This window comes from Peromyscus leucopus, chromosome 2 (genome assembly GCF_004664715.2).
Source record: "Peromyscus leucopus breed LL Stock chromosome 2, UCI_PerLeu_2.1, whole genome shotgun sequence".
In the NCBI taxonomy this organism is placed as follows: domain Eukaryota; kingdom Metazoa; phylum Chordata; class Mammalia; order Rodentia; family Cricetidae; genus Peromyscus; species Peromyscus leucopus.
Window position 1 is genome coordinate 145,774,532 of NC_051064.1, and position 21,058 is coordinate 145,795,589.

Consider the following 21,058-nt stretch of genomic DNA (forward strand, 5'->3'; position numbering starts at 1 on the left):
CAAAGTCAGAGAGGCCACGAGGGCAGAGCACAGGAACCCATGGTCCCCAAGGGAGGCCTACTTGTCTGTACAATTGCATACGTGTGCTGCAAGAGAAGCATCCAGGACAGCAAGCTACAAAACAGGGAAGTCACCTAGGGTATGGGAGCTTCAGGATTCACCCTGTGCACTGTCAACAAGTCAGGGAGAGGGGGACAGCAGAGTTGGGGGCTGGGAGGGACCCAGACCAGCTGCATATGATGGCATTAGCTCTTTCAGGGGGTGACACTGGCACCCTAGATTCTCACACAGGCCCCCACGCCATGCTTGGCCTCTTTCCACTTCCAGGCTCATTTCTGGGAGGCCTGGTACTTATGCAGGACAGCAAGTAAGACAACAGATGGGCCCTGGAACGGAGGCTTCGTACTTCGCCCCAACAACCCCACTCCAGGTAAGTCCCTTTCTTAGAGCAGGAGGGAAAGGTCCAAAAGTGATGGTTCTCAAGGGACCAAGACTTCTCAAACAAAAGACCAGGTGTCTAACAAAGCCCTTAAAAATATGAGCTTCGACCAGGTGTGATGGCCTACAAGTAGGAGGCTGAGGTAGGAGGGCCTTGAGTTCAAAGCCAGTCTAAATACACAGTGAGACCCTACCTCAACCAATCAGTCAATGAAACCTATTTTTTAAAAGGAGATTTGGGTCCTGAGCCAGCCCCTTAGCCTCCTCATCTGTGCTTAGGGCTCCAGTCAGTTACGTGACTCCAGGAAAGAAAGGAACTGGGACACACAGTCTAGTGCACAGGTGACACCTGCCTGGCCTGTGACCAGTGTTGCATCACATAATGTGGAATGAGCAAGGTCAACCTGAGACGGTCAGCCAGTCTTCCAGCCACATGACACTTGCAGCATGTGGTAACCCACCGACCACCCAGTCTCAGTTCTAGCTCTGCTTCCTGTTTCTGCCCCCAACACTGGGTGCAGCATTGCTATACTCTGAGGAGCCACAGTTAGGAGCTTTGCTGGGACAGACCACAGTTTTCACCTCAACTCCAAAAGGCAACAGGTTCTGAGATGGCACTAGGGACATCACAAAGGATTTCTGCAGATCTGCTGGGCTTACCCAGGAGGCCCATTCTGAAGGATGCATACCTTGGCCCACCAACTCTTACCTGAGGGAGGCCAGCTCCTACCACAGCACCACTGTGGATCATGGGGCCTTCTTTCCCCACAAAGAGCCCTGGGAATGGGGAGAAAGGCAGGGTACAGTCAGCAGAGGGCCTCTGGCCTAGCCTTTGCTAGGTAAACCTTCCTCTCAACAACTAGAAAATGCAAGCAAGCATACGACTCTGACTGACTCTTTAAGGTAAAAGCTGAGCCCGGGCCGGGGAGACAGCCCAGTCAGTGTAGTACTTCCTCACAAACATAAGGACCCAACCTAAAGCCCAGAAACAAGAGTGCATCTGTCCTCAAGCACGGGGCGCTGGAGGAAGGACCCGTGGGGCTCCTGGCAGCAAGCCCAGCCCAACTGCAAAGTTCCAGGTCAGTGAGAGAGCTTGTCTCAGAAAACAAGATGGGTAACTCCTGAAGAGTGACATCTAAGGCTGTTGTTGTTGTTTACTCCTAGTCCCCCCACCCCCACCCCACAGGCTAGGTCAAACCCTTCAAACAAACTCCACTTACTACACGGGATAATAGTTCTCATCTTCAAATTCCAGTGCCAGGAACCCACAGTCTGTGGGTCAGGCCCACTCTACCTTTTCCTGTACAGCCTGAGAAGTAAGATCCACTCCCTTACTATTTACTGATGGAGCTCTGTGTATCCTGGGCAAATGTTCTACCACTGGGCCTATCCCAGCCCTTTTACCTGTTCACCTTTGGCTCTGACGTAGCATCGCACTGTGCAGCCATGGCTGGCCCGGAACTTGCTATGTTAAGCAGGCTGGGCTCACACTTGAAGCTTGCCTGCTACCTTTGCCTCAGGAGTGATGGATTAAAGTTATGTGCCGCTGTAAGGCATGGTTTAGTTTTATTTTTACATGGGTCTCATTACATTGCCAAGGCTGTCCTTGAACTCATTGTACCCTTGGCAAGCACTGAACCCAATCTGTCCTTGAATGTTGAGGGATATTTTGATCTCACTCTGACACTCCTGAGACTTCCAGTAAAGTTTACCATGAATCATAGAGGGGGAGCCAGCTACTAGCTGACCAATATTAGCCATAGAGGTTTTGGAGGACTGAGAATATATAGAGAGATGCAGGAAGTAGTAGGGAGGGGGGTTAAAAGATTCTTGGTCCCTTTTGGATGGAGGAATAAGAGAAAGGGAGAGAGAGAGGTCACTGGTCACTTCTCCACTGCTTCTCTGATGGTCATTCAGGTTTATATCCCACTATCTGATTCCCGAGTTTACCAATAGAGAATAATTAGAGCCAGGCAGTGGGGATGCTCTCAGGAGGCAGAGGCCAGTGGATCTCTGCTGTGGGATGGTTTGTATGTTAAATTGCTCTGATTGGTCAATAAATAAAACAGATTGGCCAGTAGCCAAGTAGGAAGTATAGGCGGGACTAACAGAGAGGAGAAAAGAAAGAACAGGAAGGCAGAAGGAGTCACTGCCAGCCGCTGCCATGACAAGCTGCATGTGAAGATGCCGGTAAGCCACAAGGCAAGGTATAGATTTATGGAAATGGATTAATTTAAGCTATAAGAACAGTTAGCAAGAAGCCTGACATGGCCATACAGTTTGTAAGCAATATAAGTCTCTGTGTTTACTTGGTTGGGTCTGAGCGGCTGTGGGACTGGCGGGTGACAGATTTGTCCTGACTGTGGGCAAGGCAGGAAAACTCTAGCTACAGATCTCAGTGAGTTTGAGGCCAGCCTGGTCTATAGAGTGAGTTCCAGGACAGCCAGGACTATTTCACAGAGAAACTCTGTCTCGAAGAAAAAAAAAAGAGGGGGGGGGGCATAATTAGAAAAACACTTCAATGGTGCCCAATTCGGAGCACGAGATCATGGGGCAGCTGCTCGCTGCTGGCTTTATAGTTGCTGCAGCCGACACCGCAGCTGGCTTTCCTCCCTTCCCCAGGTCCTCCTCCAAAGTCTGGGCTTTTCCCATTGCAGCCTCTTTAGAGCAGCCTCCAGCTGCCAAGTGACCCCAACCCCAAATGCCACAGGTGGCTAGGCCCCAAACGCTGCCATAGGTAGCTGCCAAACACCGGGTGGCTCTGTCATTCAGGCACCCGGTACCCTCGCTTCCTGCCACACACAGGCTTTTCCCACACATCCCCGTGTCTACTTTTCAAGTGGTGGGCTCCCTCTCCCTGTGGGTTCTGGGCTTCTCCTGGACCCCATCCTTGGGCCGCTGCCACGCCAGGTTGGCTGCCTCGACATCTGCTCAGGCTTTTACTGCTGCTGCTATTGCCACACACTCTCAGCCCCCAGGGACACTCCAGCAGCTGCAGCTGCCCTCAGCCAGGCTGCCTGTCCACCACCAGAATTTTCTACCCAGCATGCGGCTCAGCGATGCCTGCAGGCCAGAAGAGGGCGCCACATCCCATTACTCATGGTTGTGAGCCGCCATGTGGTTGCTGGGAATTAACTCAGGACCTCTCTAAGAGCTGACAATGCTCTTAACCGCTGAGCCATCTCTCCAGTCCCAGGAATTAGTTTTTTTGTTTTTGTTTTTGTTTTTGTTTTTTAAGGTTTTTCACCATGTTAAGAATGGAGGACTGGGGGGGCTGGAGAGATGGCTCAGAGGTTAAGAGCACTGACTGCTCTTCCAGAGGTCCTGAGTTCAATTCCCAGCAACCACATGGTGGCTCACAACCATCTGTAATGAGATATGGTGTCCTCTTCTGGCCTGCAGTCACATATGCTGTATACATAAATAAATAAATCTTTAAAAAAAAAAAAAAAAAAAAAAAAAAAGAATGGAGGACTGGGCTAGAGAGATGGTTCAGCGGTTAAGAGCACTGACTGTTCTTCCCGAGGACCCAGGTTCAATTCCCAGCACAGACATGGTAGCTCACAACTCTCTGTAACTCCAGGGTCCTATACCCTCACACAGCTATACATGCAGGCAAAACACCAATGCATGGAGGCTGGAAAGATGGCTCAGAGGTTAAGAGCACTGACTGTTCTTCAAGAGGTCCTGAGTTCAATTCCCAGCAACCACATGGTAGCTCCCAACCATCTATAAAGAGATCTGATGCCCTCTTCTAGAATGAAGGCAAACATGCAGACAGAATACTGTATACATAATAAATAAAATTAAAAAAAAAAGAATTGTTAAAAAAAAAAAAACCAATGCATAAAAATACATAAATTTAAAAAAGAATGGGGAAGAATATTACAATACAGAGTTAGGTCTCTGTATGTTTCCACAGTGGATGGTTTGAAAATGGGAAAATTAAATGAAAGGATAATCAACTTAGCTGGAATTAACATAATGCTGATTATAATCATTATCACTTTGGCAATTCAAGTTTTAGCCTTTAAAAAGAGGTTTGATGCCGGGCGGTGGTGGCGCATGCCTTTAATCCCAGCACTCGGGAAGCAGAGCCAGGCGGATCTCTGTGAGTTCGAGGCCAGCCTGGGCTACCAAGTGAGTTCCAGGAAAGGCGCAAAGCTACACAGAGAAACCCTGTCTCGAAAAACCAAAAAAAAAAAAAAAAAAAAAAAAAAGAGGTTTGATATCTGTGCCAAACATGAAAAATTGACTGATAAGATACAATCCTTAGAAAGACCTACCAATAAAATTAAGAAAAATATTCACACACAGACAGAGGAGTTTCGAGCAGAACCTACTAACATCATTGCATTATAAAACTAAAGAGGAGCAGTCTAAGGTTATTAGAAAACCAACATTAAATTTATCCAGTTACCATTCAAGAATGACTACCAGATGGTATGTACCCCCAAAGCTATTCAGAAGTTAACTGGTGTCTTGTAGAAATGTTGTAATTGAAGAGATTTAAGGAAGCAGTTGTTTCATATGGCACACACCTTTAATCATAGCACTCAGGAGGCAGAGGCAGGCAGATCTCCGTGAGTTCAAGGCCAACCTAGTCTACAGAGCAAGTCCCAGGACAGACTCCAAAGCTACACAGAGAAACCCTGTCTTGAAAAACCAGTTTTAAAAAAAACTGCTCTGGATGACACAACAGCTTCAGTAGATAAAACAAAAATTTCAGGACAGACCATAAAACAAGTATTTCAGCACACTTCTATAAATGATCATAGACCAAGATCATACAAATAAATAGCATTGAAATTGAGGGTTTGGTAGACATAGGTGTAGATGTAACAATAATATCACCAAAATCTTGGCATCTAGACTGTCCTCTTCAGGAGGTAAATGTTCAGCTTCTAGGAATTGGACACTGGATAGCAGAAAAAAAACTGCTGAATTAATCAGCTTATAAATCTTAAAGATGTGTTGACCTCAGAATGGAAACTAGGATATGTGTTACATTCAGAAAGAGGTTTTGCTTTTGTTTCCAGAAGAGAAGAAAAGCTATGGATAAACATCAAAATTGATAAAGATTAGATTCAAACAGGAGAGACCCCTTGATTAAGAGAAGCATTAGTTCATCAAACAGCATGGCCATTCAATTTAAACTAACTTATAAGACTAACAAATGCCTTTCATTTGATCAATATAACCTGCCAAAAAGGGAAGTTCCCCAAAGTTAGGGTTGGGGCAGGGTTTTCTTTTTGTTTTTCAGGAGAATAAAAGCATCCAACTAAGGAATCTGAAGACCACAGGACAACTGAGACAATGGAAGAAAAAGAACAAATCTTCCAAAGAAAATATCCCAAGAAGAAGAATAAATTGGCCTCATGGTATAGCACACTTCTAACAGGATAAAATTTCATAAATCTTCCCAAATGTTTGATTCTGCTGTTCTCTAAAGACATATAAGGCAAATGGTCTTTTTGTAGTCCCAATTCAATTAAAAAATTAAAGCTGGCTTTGGAGTTGGAGCATGGTTCTCTCCTTGTCGAAATGCAAGCATGTTTGTTAAAAAAAAAAAAAATCCAAAATCTCTGTCTCATGTCAGAAGAGCCACCTGATATGGAACAGAAGAAAAAACAAAATTAAGGGACTATTGTGTTATGATTAATCTCATAATCCTTCGGTTTTATTTTGACTCTTTAAAACATTTCTTAATGTATAAATATTATCTCAAAATTTATAATATATTTAAACTTTCTGTCGTGGTATTAATGGTCATATAGAGTACTAACTAATTCTAGAAAAAGGCTTCATCTAATTTCCTATACATGATTTTGGGCTTGAGTCTGAATCAGGTAACTAGGAATTAAGCTTGTGTATCCTGGATGTATTTTTTTTTTTTTTTTAGATGTGGTCCTTTAGCCTCTCTGAGATCTGCTGCATACGACATTTAAAATGTTTAAGTTTTCTGCAGTAAACTGTGACCATTCATAACAGAAACCTTGGTCTCCAAAACGATGATGGGGACCCACAACTGTGGTGATATATTGTGTAACTTAATAAAATTTGCCTGAAGATAAGAGAACAGAACAAGCCACTAGATTAAACATAGAGGCCAGGCAGTGGTGGCACACACCTTTAATCTTAGCACTCAGGAAGTCAGAGATCCATCTGGACCTCTGTGAGTTCAAAGCCACCCTGGACTACATGAGAATTGACTCAGTCTAGGAGAGAAAACAGAGCCAGGTAGTGGTGGCACACACCTTTAATCTCAGTACTGGGAAGCACACATGCTTTTAATCCCAGGAAGTGATAGCTGGGCAGAGAAAGGTATATAAGGCATGAGGAGACCGGAACTAAAGGCTTTTCAGCAGAAGTGTCCCTTTCAGTTAGAGGTCTTTTGGCTAGAAAGCCTTTTTAGGCTGAGGAGTTGGTGAGGTAAGAGGTAGTGGCAGTGGGTTGTTCTTTTGTCTCTCTGATTTTTCAGCATTTACCCCAATATCAAGCTCAGGGGTTTTTACTGAAAGACCATTTTAGCAATTCTGCAACACACAACAATGATTCCACATGGATTGAGGTAATGCCATTAAGCTGACAAATGTCACCCAAAGATCAGCTCTGAACTATAAACTGCTCAGGACAAACTACTCAGATGGTTAGCTGAGGTGGCCCAGCCTCACAGACTACTCCAGCCAGGACTTCAGATAAGCCCTGCACTTTCCCATCACACTGAGGCTGGACAACAGGTAGCTCTCTCAGAACTTGAACATTATCTCAGTTTTCTCAGGGTCCCATAAAGATGCCTTCACTCCCAGACAACAGTTAGTAATTTTAAGAACATGATGCTGACATTCCCAGGAGGTGAGGTGGGTGGTTTTTGGTTGTTTGGTGGATTATGGACGTTTATCATCTTTGCGGGGAGGGTTGGTTGCAAATTGTTACTAGTCATGGTAAGGGAGAAATTAAGGAAGGGAGTTAGATTCAAGGATCTTTGCTAAAAAGAAAAAGGGGAGATGTATTAATGATAGGATAAAGGGTAGATTATTGAATCTACTTTAAACTAAAAAGCAACTATTAATCTCAAATATTTTATATTGGTATAGATTTTTGTGTATTGATACAAATTTAAGGTTATTTTTGTTATGCTCTATATATGTTTCTTTTCTTGTTTAAAGTCTTGTACATCTAAATTTAGCTCATTTAACAATGTAATGTAAATTTCTAGTCCTTGAAAGTTATTATTACAAATATTTAGGATATTTAAGAAACACAGGTTAGTAGTTAGTCATCTAACAATCAAATATGTGGTCGTGATATGTATGTTTTCAAGGTTAAACATATATATTTTAGATAGATAGGTGGTCTCCAAACACATCAGAGACATACAGAATATTGTATTTAAGATGTTTTAATAACATTAGGCTTTTCATGACAGTGAGACACGTTGCAGCACCAATCTACTTCAAAGAAGATGATGGGCATCAAAGAACCTCCACATGGAGTTTGCTTTCATTGTGGTAAAGCTAGCTATTTGGGCAAGAAACTGCCCTTGCCTCAACTGCTGATAGTATGCTGTCCAAATTGGCTAAGACACAAAAGAAAGCGATTGCCAAACTTGGCCAAGACAAGGTAGGATAGTCCTTCAAATTTCCTGCTTCACAGAAAAGTCTGTAGGCCTGTAGGCCAAAGAGGGATGCCTCAATATTGCAGAGGAATCTTGGGTGGCTGTTCAGGCAGCCAGCTATTTCTGTCATTTCTATAGTTTTGGAAGATGTTTACTCTACACTTCCTGTTTACTCAGGTAATATTACATCCTTTTCAGGTCTCTGATGGAGTTGAAGACTAGATAATTACAGTTATAGTTTTTCTTGTTATCAAAGTCGGAAAAGAAACTCTCAGAAGAGGTATAAAGTGTATAAGGTTGAGAGACACAAAAGCTTAAATTATTTATCTAAGAAAATGCTTTAGCCGGGCAGTGGTGGCGCACGCCTTTAATCCCAGCACTCGGGAGGCAGAGCCAGGCGGATCTCTGTGAGTTCAAGGCCAGCCTGGGCTACCAAGTGAGTTCCAGGAAAGGCGCAAAGCTATACAGAGAAACCCTGTCTCGAAAAACCAAAAAAAGAAAATGCTTTGAGGTCAAAAAAGATAGTTTTGGGCTGGTAATACAGGTTAGAATAGAAAGTGTTTTAGGTATAAAACTTTGGACTCATCAAGATAGGATAGATAATGGAGTATTTTCTCTGAATTTGCCAAATGCAAATGGACTGGACATTGTAAATGTAATTCTTACCTGATAATTGTTCTTATTTATATAGTTTTATTGGGTTAGAGTTAAAACCTTCCCTTTTTAATTTAGACAAAAAAGGGGAAATGTTGTGGGATATTCTGATCACACTCTGACACTCCTGAGACTGACAATAAAGTTTACCTTGAATGAGAGGGCAGAGCTAGCTACTAGCTGACCAAATTAGCTATAAAGGTTTTGGAGGACTGAGGACATATAGAGAGACACAGGAAGTAGTAAGGAGGGGTTCAGAAAGATTCTCAGCCCCTTTTGGATGAAGGAAGGAGAGAGAGGGGAGATCACTGGTTGATTTTCCAATGCTTCTCTGATCATTCAGGTTCTCACCTCAATATCTGACTCCCGAGTTTTTTTTGTTTGGTTTTTTTTTTTTTAGATTTATTTATTTATTATGTATACAGTGTTCTGTTTGTATGTATGTCTGCACACCAGAAGAGGGCACCAGATCTCATTACAGATGGTTGTGAGCCATCATGTGGTTTCTGGGAATCGAACTCAGGACCTCTGGAAGAGCAGTCAGTGCTCTTAACCTTTGAGCCATCTCTCCACCCCCCAAGTTTTTATTGATAAAGAATAATTAGATAAATGCTTCACTTGAAACTTACTCTACACCCTAGACTGTCCTTGAACTCACTCTGTACCCTAGGTTGTCCTTGAACTTATTTCCTGCCTCAACCTCTCAAGAAGCATTTTACCTTTTTCTTTCTTTCTTTTTTCCTTTTTCTGAGACAGGTTCTTACTATGTAGCCCAAATTGGCCTGGAACTATATAGCCCAGGATACTTCCAATCCCGTGATCCTTATATCTCAGAATCCTAATAGCTGGGATTCTGAAATGTAGACATTGTACACGATTCCAGAAGTTCCTATACTAGATCCTTGATTTTCTCTCTTGGCCTTCAAGGCTAATGTTTGCCATCTAGCTATTTACACAAAATGTGTGCTGACTCTGCCAGAGCCAACCCTACAAACCAACTGCATGACCATTCTTCAAAAGAGAATGGTGTCTTTGCTGGGTATCTGGGGCTGACAATGTACTAATAGTGTCTGCATTTGAAAGCCCACAGACAAGTCAGCCTGGGCTGTATAATGAGATGCTACCTCAGAAGACAAAGAGAGAGATAAAGGAGAGAGAGTTCAGGGTGAGAGAAGGAGGGGAAAGAAGGGGAGTGAGGGGAGAGAAAGGAAAGAGAAAGGCAAGGCAAGGATCAAGGAAACAAAATTCCGTGGACTGAACTGTGCTGTGGTCTGAATCTGAGCTTCCCCAGCAGGCTCACGTTTCGAAGCCCCCAGTGTGTAGTGCTGTTCTGAAGGCTGTGGAGCCTCAGGGCATGGGGCTTGGCTTCAAGGTGGCCTTTCAGAGCTCAGCCTGGTTCCTGCTTTCTGATGCCCACAACATTCGCCTTCCATCATGAACTGTCCTTTGTCTTTCCAGCTACGATGGACTGAAATGCTTTCAAAACTGTGAGCAAAAACAAACGCCTCCTCCCTGAAGTTGCTTCTGTCATGTATTGGGTCCCAGAGACAAGCAACTGCCACACACAGAAAGTACAGCTACCAGAGGAGGAGCCATAAACCCCCACCTAATCAATGCACAGGATGCCTTCAACACTTGATGGCAAGAGTAGAAAGCTTCTCCTCACCTCCAGCCACACTGAACAGCACCCCAAAGACTTTGCAGAGCAGGGTCCGGAGCCGGACAATTCCTGGCACCTTCACACCATTCAGATAGCACTTGATCTCAGGGATTCCAGAACCTGCTGCCACTGGCTGTTGGGGAAGGAAACACACAAATAAATGAAAAACCGACTCTGCAGCTTACACTCAACAAGCCAGAAAACTAACAGAGATACCCACTGTCTTCCTTCCCAGCATCTGCTCCCTGAGGACTTGTTCAGCCACAGATGAAGGACTTCAGCCTGACCCCTGACTCAGCATTCTAACAAGCTCCTGCATGTGGCCTGACCACATGGGACCTTTCAGTATCACTGCAGAACCACTCCCCAGATTCTGATCTACATACCAGTAAACCGATTTCCAGGGATTCCAAGGTGGTGAGGACAAAAAGCACCTTTCCCATCCATACATTCCTCATTAATCTCACCAAACACCATTGGCTTTATTTCTAGAAAGATCTCCAAGTGAACATAGATAATTTTTGCAGAAACCTACAAGCCTCTTTCATGTACCTGTTTCCCAACAGGTAACTGAAGAACATTAAGCACAGAGATCTAGCCAGCCTGATCTACAGAGTGAGATCCAGGACAGCCAGGGCTACACAGGGAAACTCTGTCTCGAAAAACCAAAAAATAAATAAATAAACAAACAAATAAATAAAATAAAAATAATAAAGTGCACAGTGTTCATATATAGTCAATTTCCAAACCACCTTACCTCTATCAAGACAAGAAGACTTGCCAGGAAGACAAAGGTCAAGTTAAAACCCAGGAGTTCAAGGAGGGACAGGGCAAGGCAGCCTTTCTGACTGCATTCCTCCACCGCTAGAGGCTGAGTCAAGGAAAAGGCTCTCAGCCACGTGCCCGTAATCACTCGAAACAGGGCAGCCATGACAGCTGCTCAGTGCATATCCCCATGCTCCACACGCAACAACTTTTAAACGTGTGTGTGTGTGTGTGTGTGTGTGTGTGTGTGTGTGTAAATAGGTGTATATGCACTTGTGTGCAGATGCCTAAAGAGACCAGAGGAAAGTGTTGGATCCTTGGAGCTGGACTTACAGGTGGTGGTGAGCTTGTGAGGTGGTTGTGGGTGTTGGGCATGAAACTCGGGTCCTCTGGGAGAGCAGTAAGTGCTCTTAACTGCTGAGCCATCTCTCCAGCCCCTAGAACTACTTCAGCTGGGTGTGGCAGAGCATATCTTTAGTCCGAGCAAAGGCAGGTGGGGCTCTGTGAGTCCAAGGTCAGCCTGGTCTACATATTCCAGGCCAGTCAGGGCTAAATGAGACCCTGTCCCAAAACAAACTAACAAACAAAAAGGAGTCACTTTAGGGGCTGGCCCAACAGATCCCTGGGTAAAGGTGCTTGCTGCCATGCCTGACAGCCTGAGCTTGATCCCTGAGACCCACATAGTGGAAGGAGATAAGTTGTCCACTGACCTACCTCCATACACAGCAGCATGTGCACACCCAACCCCATACACAAAATAAATTAAAAACTTTAAGATTATGGAATTCCCCACCCCAAATATTACAAAATGTGACCAACGCTTCCCAAAGTCCAACTTCAGTAAAACCTCAACATTAAGCCCTATATGGCACTGGCTATCACTAAAAATAAACTGTCCCCTCAAAACTTCCTTTTCCTCCCTCCCACTCAGGGGATCCCACTAACGTGAGACTACTGCGCCCCATTGCTGTGCACCTTGTGTTCCTACAACTCCCTACTCTGTACCATCACACAGAGTCTCAGTGAGACACTGCCTGAATTAGCCATGTTGGTACACACAGCTGTGGCTTATACTTTAACTTCCGCATACAATTACAGTGTGTGAATGAAGCATAATTTCTCCATTCCCTCATTTGGTGATTCACGCTTCTGCTGTCATAAAGCTGTCACAAAAGCCATCTTTAATATTTAAGGTCCACATCTGAGAAGGCATTTAGGAGCTACAGCAAAGGAATATGGATGCTCCCGTTTCTTGTCAGAGCTTTTCGGCCATTCCATGTCTTCCTCTGGGAACTCCTGGAGGGTTTGATTTCGTTCTGGTACAATTGTAGGCATTCTTTCCAGATGTGTGGAGATGAACTGTCTGTCTGTCTCTCTCATGTGGTATTAGGGATTGATAGGAAGGCTTTGTACATGCCACACGAGTGCTCTACCACTGTTACATCCCCAGCCCCATTTTGCTTTTCATTTTGAGGCATGGTCTACATTGGCCAGGCTGGCCTGGGACCCACTTTGTAGCCCATGTAGGCCTTGAACTTGCACATCTCCTGCCTCAGTCTCCCTAGTAGCTGAGACCACAATGAGCACCAAGAAGTCTAACTTTGTTTTTTCTTTCTTTCTTTTCTTTTTCTTCACTTTTTCAAGACAGGGTTTCTCCGTGTAGTTTTGGTACCTTCCTGGATCTGTCTCTGTAGACCAGGCTGGCTTTGAACTCACAGAGATCCACCTGGCTCTGCCTCCTGGGATTAAAGGCATGTGCCGCCACTGCCCAGTCCTAACTTTGTTTCTTGGATGCAGAGAAAAACCTACCCCAGGCTGTGAACTTGGGTTTCCCTTTATTTATAAATAAATAAATAAACAGCATTTTCTTGCTGTTGTTTGGGGGTTTCTTATTTGATTCATAAATGGAGTATTTACTTTAATGTTAAATGGAGTGTCTAATGTGGTCAAGCTTTAAGATCAAGGACTCAGACGATGTCTTTGTCTCCAACCTGTGCTCTGGAGTTTGAGGATCTTATACCTGCCAACATTCAGTCCCTTGCTTTGCTCTTTTATATCTTCAACCCCAAACCGGGAGGTGGGTGGCGCAGACCTGGAACCCTAGCATTTGGAAGGCTGAAGCAGGTATATCAAGAGTTTCCAGCCAGCCTCTGCCATACAACGAGTTAGCCTGTTGAGCCTGACTGTCAGTCATCACATCTCAACATGTGTGGACTGGGCTCTGCTTCTCTAGCTGGCGTTCCTGTACCAACAGGACATGTCTGCAAATGGCAACGTCTTGTTGAGTTCTGTTGTTCTGACATTAGTAGGATCCGTTGATTCGAACATTGAATGAATACATGGCCTTGGGAGCAAAGACTTCTCTGGGCATTTGTGTCTTACCCACCTAGAGCATCAACATCCTAATTAAAGTCCTCCTTTCCTAAGCTGGATGCGGTGGTACATACCTGGGAGGCAGAGGCAGTGACAGAGGCAGGTGGATCTTAAGAGTTTGAGGCCAGGCGGTGGTGGCATGTGCCTTTAATCCCAGCACTCGAGAGGCAAAGGCAGGCGGATCTCTGTGAGTTCGAGGCCAGCCTGGTCTACAGAGCGAGTTCCAGGACAGGCTCTAAAGCTACACAGAGAAATCCTATCTCAAAAAACAAAACAAAAAAGAGTTTGAGGCCAACCTGATCTACATAGTGAGTTCTAGGACAACCAAGGTTATATCATGAGACCGTGTCTCAAAAAGAACCTCTTGGCTGAATAACAGCCTTTCAAATACCACATTTACTGTTAAACTGAGTCTCGAGAATCCAAGGGCCTGAAACAATGGAGCCGTGGAAAGGATACAGGTTTGAACCACTCCGAACTTGAGTTGGGTGAAGAGCCGCACGGAGAAGTCCACAAAGAGACCCACCTGGGAAAAGTAAGAGACAGTCACACATCTTGTCTCTCCCTTAAGAGCCTCACTGTACTTCCAGTGGTTGCTCATGGCAGCAGTGGCGGCGGCGGCGGCGGCGGCAGCAGCAGCAGGGCAGTGAACTAGTCACAGATCCTGCCCCAGCCTGGCCCCACTACCTTCCAAAGAAAAGAGGAAGCAGAGTAAAAAAGGCACAGAAAAAGATGGGAAGAGTCTTTCAGTTAGAGTTACAGCTGAGTCACGTGGGGAGCCACTCAGCATTTCCAAAGGAGGACTCAAAAGACTAGTCCAAATGTCTTCAGTGTGCCTAGCTGGACAAGCATAGGGTTTAGAATGCTACTTTAAAGGACATTTACTTGGGCATAGGTGCTTGGTATTCTTATTTTCTAAGTCATTATTCTGACTGAGAACCAGTATCAGTCGCTGGCTACCTGAGAACCTATGTGCCACGGTTCCACTGCAGTTTAAGAGAGGCCCAGGAAGCCTTCTAACGTGGAGACCGGGGGTCAAAGGCTCTTTGCTTTAACTCCAGCCTCCCGCCAGTCTAGAAGTCTCTAACTGAAGCATTGAGTGGAGACAGATCAAAGGGCGAGAGAAGAGAGCCAGGGCTGCAGCAGCCACACAGCAGAGGTGGCTGCCTTCGTAGGTAGCGCCTGGGGGATGAGGGTATTGATGAGGCAGTTAAAGGGCTGCAGCGATCACAGGACAAACTAACATCTACACGCAAAGGATGACGACGACAGGGAGAGCCACAACCAGAGACACACAGGACAGGTGCTTTTGTTCTAGTGACCGCCCCCACCACACACACTGAAATGATAGAAAACCATTAATCTACCCCATTTCATCCCCGTGATGCCCTCAGATATCAGCAAACGGGCCTCCTGACCGCACCCCGGCCACTACATGTTCCTTGCAAATTTACAACAGTAAAAATCTCCAGGGTACCATATGAAGGGACTAGTTGTCCCTTAGGGCTGTGTGACATGAAACATGTACACACTACCTAGGTATGTCATGGAGAGTTAAGCGCAAGACTGTGGTCAAGTCCTGAGAACGGTGATAACAGGGCTGAGTCTCTCTGCCATTTTACTAACAGAAGTCAAATTTGGCATGTATCTTCCCACTGGGTGCTAACTTTTCCAGCTTCTCTTCTTCGGTTCTAGTGACATTAAGTCCATAGTTATGGTCCCAGACATAATTGCTACCATTATCTCTGGTGATATGTCCAGTTTTTCCCTGTCTGTGATCCATCTGTGAACCTGGGGAATCCAGGAGCCCTATTCATTCTGACATGCCCCTTCACCCACCACAGCCAGCTCCATGTGAGCAGGACAGTGTGAGCTCAGCATCCACTGGCTCTATCTTCTGTGTGTTACCTGCCACCAGAAAGAGGGTTGGCCCACTTACCAGCCGGCACGGGTCATGCTCTATAATCATATCATAGAGACTAAGCTCTGACCAAGCAAGCCTTGAGTGCTTGGAGAGCCCAGTGCCTGTGACTCACTTCTGTAGTACAAAGCAAAAGCAAAGGTAATGGGAAAAACCAGGGCAGGATAATTAATTTTCAAAAGAACAAGGAAAAAGAAAAGGCAGTCTTAAACAGAGTGACAATTATCCCAATGCTACAAATGTTACAGTGACACATGACAGAGGTGGGTCACCAGGCAAGGCTCTCCCTCCGATCCCCCAGCCCGTCCCACTGCTCACCAGCCCAGTGCAGACGCCAATGGCAAACACCACCATCCACTTCACCGCCTCGTATCTTCGCCCTTTCTGTTCACAAGGGAAAAGAACGGTCCATTTGTAACACGGAAAGGATGCATCCTGGCTAAGCAGCTCAGGACTAACTCTACAGAGACAGTGGGAATGGTGGGGGGCAACCTCAGGCCTTCACAATGACACCGATGCACCTTACGGGGCCCAGCTGGGTATACGGACTGGGGGTACACTGGATGGCAGGAGGAAGTCTAGGGATTTTCTATGTGTGGGTGGGACACGCCCGTGCCATCACCGTGTGTGTGTGTGTGTGTGTGTGTGTGTGTGTGTGTGTGTGTGTGTGTGTGTGTGTGTGTGACAGAGAGAGACAGAAAGACAGAGAGACAGAGACAGAGAGAGACACAGAGTTCTCTCCTTTCACCATCTGGGCCCTGGGGATAAAACGCAGGTTGTAGGCCTGGCAGCAAGAGTCTTTTCCTGCTGAGACATCTCAGCAGCAGGGTCTAGGGATTTATATGACACTCTTTCATGAAAAGGCTTAAAGAAAAAAGAGAAAGGACACTTCTATGGGTCACATTGAGGACAGAACGTAAGCTGTTGAGACCTCTTCAGTCCTAAGAGATGAGCTGCTGTGGGCTCACCTTATTATCCATGGTCTCCAATACCTCCAGGTAAGGGTCATTGATGCAGCGGTCATAGTCCAGACTCTGAAAGGACACAAGAGTGATGATGGCTCACGTGGAAGAGCCGGCAAAACCCAACATAAGGAAAGCTCTTCCAGGTTCCTCCTGCTCGGTGGGCATCAGCAGTGCCAGGGAGGGCTCGGTGTAAATGCAGACTCTGACCCTGTGGCAGGCGGCTTCTGAATCTCTGCATGAATGGGATCCCCAGGGAGTCACATGTGCAGTGAGACTCAACCTACTGCTTCTGGGGAGCACTTCACACTCAGGGGAAAGCCTTCAGTGTCATATTTTTAGGGCTCAGTGGTAGGGTAGGGTACATGAGGTCCTATGTTCCATCCCAGCCTGGGAAAAAGAAAAAGACAGATTTTCCTGTTTCTACAAAATAGTTAAGACCTTCAGCTAGCACCAGTCTTGCCCAACTTATTCCTTAAATGTGAGCAAACTTTCAATGAACCAGAACTAAGTTAACCCAGATCAACTAATTCTAATTCTCTTTATAGGTGGCTTCCATGAAAATGAGGTTAGCCACAAGGCAGACCCAGATGGGCTCTATTTTTAAAAGCAACTTCTCTTTTATGTCAGAAGAGGGCCAGATTCAACCCAGCTCCTCTGATTTCTACACCTAAGGCAGCATTCCTTCAGCCATGTTCCTTCCAGAGATCACAGACACCCACAGACCACGTGCAGGCGGGCCAAGGACAGCTGGCATGACATCCAGAGGAAATTATTTCACTTCTAGGTCTTGTGAGAGAAGCAGCAGTCTGTCAACAAAGAAAAAGTCCAGCCTGTGCTCACGCCTCCCCGTAACTACCTCTACTGCCACATCAGCTAATAAGCAAGCTAGACATTGCCCTGTCAGCCAAATATAGGTGTGAAGTGTAAAAATTTAATTCATCCCTGACTGCTGGGAACAAGTCCAAATTCCTTTCTTATAAGAGTCCTAGAGTAATAACGGATGGTAGGTAAATCAATTATCATACATTCAAGACTGGTAGCAATCAAATCATTATAGTAAAGTCTTTATCACCAGATATGAAAAAGGTTCAGACTCATTAAGAGGAAAAAGAAGTGATAAAAAAGCAAGGTGTAAGGCCAGGCAGTGGTAGTGCACACGCCTTTAATCCCAGCACTCAGGAGGCAGAGCCAGGCAGATCTCTGTGAGTTCGAGGCCAGCCTGGTCTATAGAGAGAGATCCAAGACAGGCACCAAAACTACACAGAGAAATCCTTTCTTGGGAAAAAAAAAAAAAAAAAAAAAGTGTGTGTGTGTGTGTGTGTGTGTCTGGTGTTTGTGGCTGTCAGAAGTATTGGATCCCCTGGAACTAGAGTTTCAGATGGGGTGAACCATCTTAAGGGTGCTGAGAGCAGAACTCATGTCTTCTGTAAGAGCAACTACTGAGCCATCTCTCCAGCTCCATATATGTAATTTAAAAAAATTTTTTTAAAAGCAAGATGCAAGCCAGGTGTGGTGGCACACACCTTTAATCCCAGCACTTGAGAGACAGAGGCAGGCCTCTGAGTTCAAGTCCAGCCTGGTCTACATTGTGAGTTCTAGCCCAGTCAGGGCTACATAGTGAGACTCTCTCAAAAAAAAAAAACAAAACAAAAAAGCAAAATGCAGAATAAAAGGTATAATCAAGGGCCAGGGATGTAGCCTGGAGCTACATAGAGAGGTTACCCTGCACTACAAAAACAAATATCTAAAATGTATAACACAATTGTATTTTAATTTAACAGAATTAGACACATGTGATGGGAAAACATCTGAAAGCAGTGTTTTGAACATTCACATCTGGGTATAGAAATTCTCTTTTGGTGTGCACTTTGTTCTCTCTTAAGACAAGATCTCATGCAGACCAGGATGGCTTCAGACTTACTATGAAGCTAAAGATGACCCTAAACTTCTCATCCTCCTGCCTCTCTCTGCCAAGGGCTGGGATTACAGGTGTGTGCCATCATGTCTGGTTTATGCAGTGCTGGGATGGAGTCCAGGAGTTTAGGCGTGCTACTCAATCATTCTACCTTGTATCCTCTGGGCCTGCGATTGGTTTATATATTAAAGAAGAAGAGCACTGGGGCTTGGAGAGATGGCTCAGCTGTTAGGTGCATTTGCTACTCTTCCAGAAGACTCAAGTTTGGTTCTCAGCATTCACATAGTGGCTTACAACTGCCAGCAACTCCAGTTCTAGGCCCTGACAACCCTCTTCTGGACTCAGCAGGCACCTGCATTCATATGTGCCTATCCACACGCAAACCCATACACATTAACAAAATCTTTAAAAAATATTCTCTTTCTGATTAAAAAACAAGCAGAACGCAGGAAGAAAATGTGCAAGGAAAGTGGATTTATTCTCGAGAGACTAAACATATATACAGATTTACACACACACACACACACACACATACTGTCTTAGGGTTTCTCTTGCTGTGAAGAGACACCATGACCACAGCAACTCTTATAAAGAAAAGCATTGAATTGGGGTGGCTCACTTACAGTTCAGAGGTTCAGTCCATTATGACTATGGTGGGACATGGTGGCGTGCAGGCAGATATGGTGCTGGAAACATATGGTGCTGGAGAAGTAGGTGAAAGTTCTATATCTTGCAGGCACGAGGAAGTGATCTGAGACACTGGGCATGGCTTAAGCATATATGAGACCTCAAAGCTCTCCTCCAGTGACACACTTCCTCCAACAAGACCACACCTACTCCAACAAAGCCACATCTCCCTATGGGCTTCTGGGGGCCAATTACATTCAAACCATCACACACACACTCTTTAGGAAAGTTTATTAGAGTAACTACTTTCTAGGAACAAACTAGAAAATTAAGATGCTGCAACCTTACTGGTCTCTTTTTGTGCTACAGTGAAATGCATAAGCAGCCTTTCTCCTGTCACCTGAAAATCAACTCCTTCAGACCCTTGGATCTCTAGTGTGTGAAGAATGCCTTCTGTATGCTATTACAACGACTGGGCTAAGAGCTGTGCCCCTAAAGAGAACCAGATGTGGTTGGCCACCACAGAGACTGAGACAAGATTAGAAAGTTCGACCTTTATCCAGGCACACACCTGTAATACAGCACTCAGCAGAGTTTAAGGCCAGCCTAGAGTACATGGCAAGACCCAATCAATGCTCTGTATGGATTTCTCTTTTTCTCCCTATCCTTCCTCCTTCCTTTGTTGTATTGGGATCAAACCCAGGACCTTGCACATGCTAGAAAAGTGTTCTACCACTGAGATACATTCCCAGGTCCTTGTGACATCATGCCTCAAAGAGAAAAAGAGAAAGAAGGGAGAGAAACTTTCATTTCTAACCTCGGACCTCTGGGAGAAGAGGAGCTGAAGACTAAGCTGCTCACCAATGGCCAAGGATGCCATCGTCAACCTATGTAACCTGAGGGTGCTGGAAGGGTGGCTCTCCAGGAGAGCATGGAAGCACCTCACACCTCACCTGCACATCTGCCTGTACATCTATACAATACCCTTTATTATACCCCTTATTAATAAACAAGTTGCCCCAAACCTTGTTTCCCTGAGTTCTATGAGTGGCTCTACCATAATAATCAGATCAGGGCAGCAGGACAACCTATCACTTTCTTTTTTGTTTGTTTGTTTGTTTTGAGACAGGATCTCATTATATAGCCCTGGCTGTTCTGAAACTCACTCTGTAGACCAAGCTGGCCTCAAAGTCACAGAGATCCACCTGCCTCTGCCTCCCAAGAATCCTACCACTTTCAACAGGTATCTGAAGGGAGACAGTCAAGTGGACAGACCCCTAAACCTGTGAGATCTATGGCTACCTCCACCCTGCCAGCCAGTTCTGTTAGAGAACTCCTTGGTATGGGTAAATAAGCCTCGTGTATCTGGTGTCAAAAATGGGTACAGAGCTGGGTGAGAGTGAGAGGAAGTGCTTTCTCTGAAGCCTCTGTCCACCTAAGGGCAGGATGCAGCACACGACAGTCAAGTGCTGGGAATCCGTCTCCAGCCCTGTCAACAGGGGATGACGGGGCCTGCACCACAGGGCAGGATGAAGATCTAGTAGATGGCCCGAGCTCTGTTCATCTACCTTCCCTAAGACCCATGTAAAATCCAATAAAGATGCTTCCATTTTAAATGTCAAATTTAAAAAATTAAAAGCAAGTACTCTCTTCTGCAGTTGCCTATACCCATCCTCCCTCTCCCGAGGCTATCTTATCTACCTCTCCAGCTGCACCTAGCTCACAGTTGTGGACCTGCCTTTCTCCTTCTAATCCAGCCACGGACAGTTTATTTCCCTCCAGGGAGGAAAGGGAATGATCTTTGTCCCACATCAGGGCTCCACCAACACGTTTCAGCTGACCAGAAGGAGCAAATCTACAGAGGCAGAAAGATTAATGGCTGCTTGAGCTGGATGTGGTACTAAAACAAATAGATTGCTAGGTTGAAGCCCATCAAGGGTTGCAGAGCGTGATCCTGTCTTAAAAAAAAAAAAAAAAAAAAAAAAGCCGGCCAGGCAGTTGCACACCTTTAATCCCAGCACTCAGGAGGCAGAGGCAGGCTGATCTCTGAGTCAGCCTGGTCTACAGAGTGAGTTCCAGGACAACCAGAGCCACACAAAGAAACCCTATCTAGCAAAACAAA

At 45.3% G+C, this 21,058-nt stretch overlaps 1 protein-coding gene across 1 annotated transcript in view; it reads right to left on the reverse strand.

Annotated features, from left to right (window-relative positions):
* Clcn6 (chloride voltage-gated channel 6) overlaps positions 1–21,058 on the reverse strand; it is a 39,090-nt gene that overhangs the window by 14,901 nt on the left and 3,131 nt on the right. The window contains 6 exon segments of the mRNA XM_028893640.2: positions 1,148–1,215; positions 10,377–10,503; positions 11,128–11,234; positions 13,968–14,034; positions 15,748–15,813; positions 16,398–16,463. Of these exon segments, the coding sequence (XP_028749473.1) occupies positions 1,148–1,215; positions 10,377–10,503; positions 11,128–11,234; positions 13,968–14,034; positions 15,748–15,813; positions 16,398–16,463 (501 nt within the window).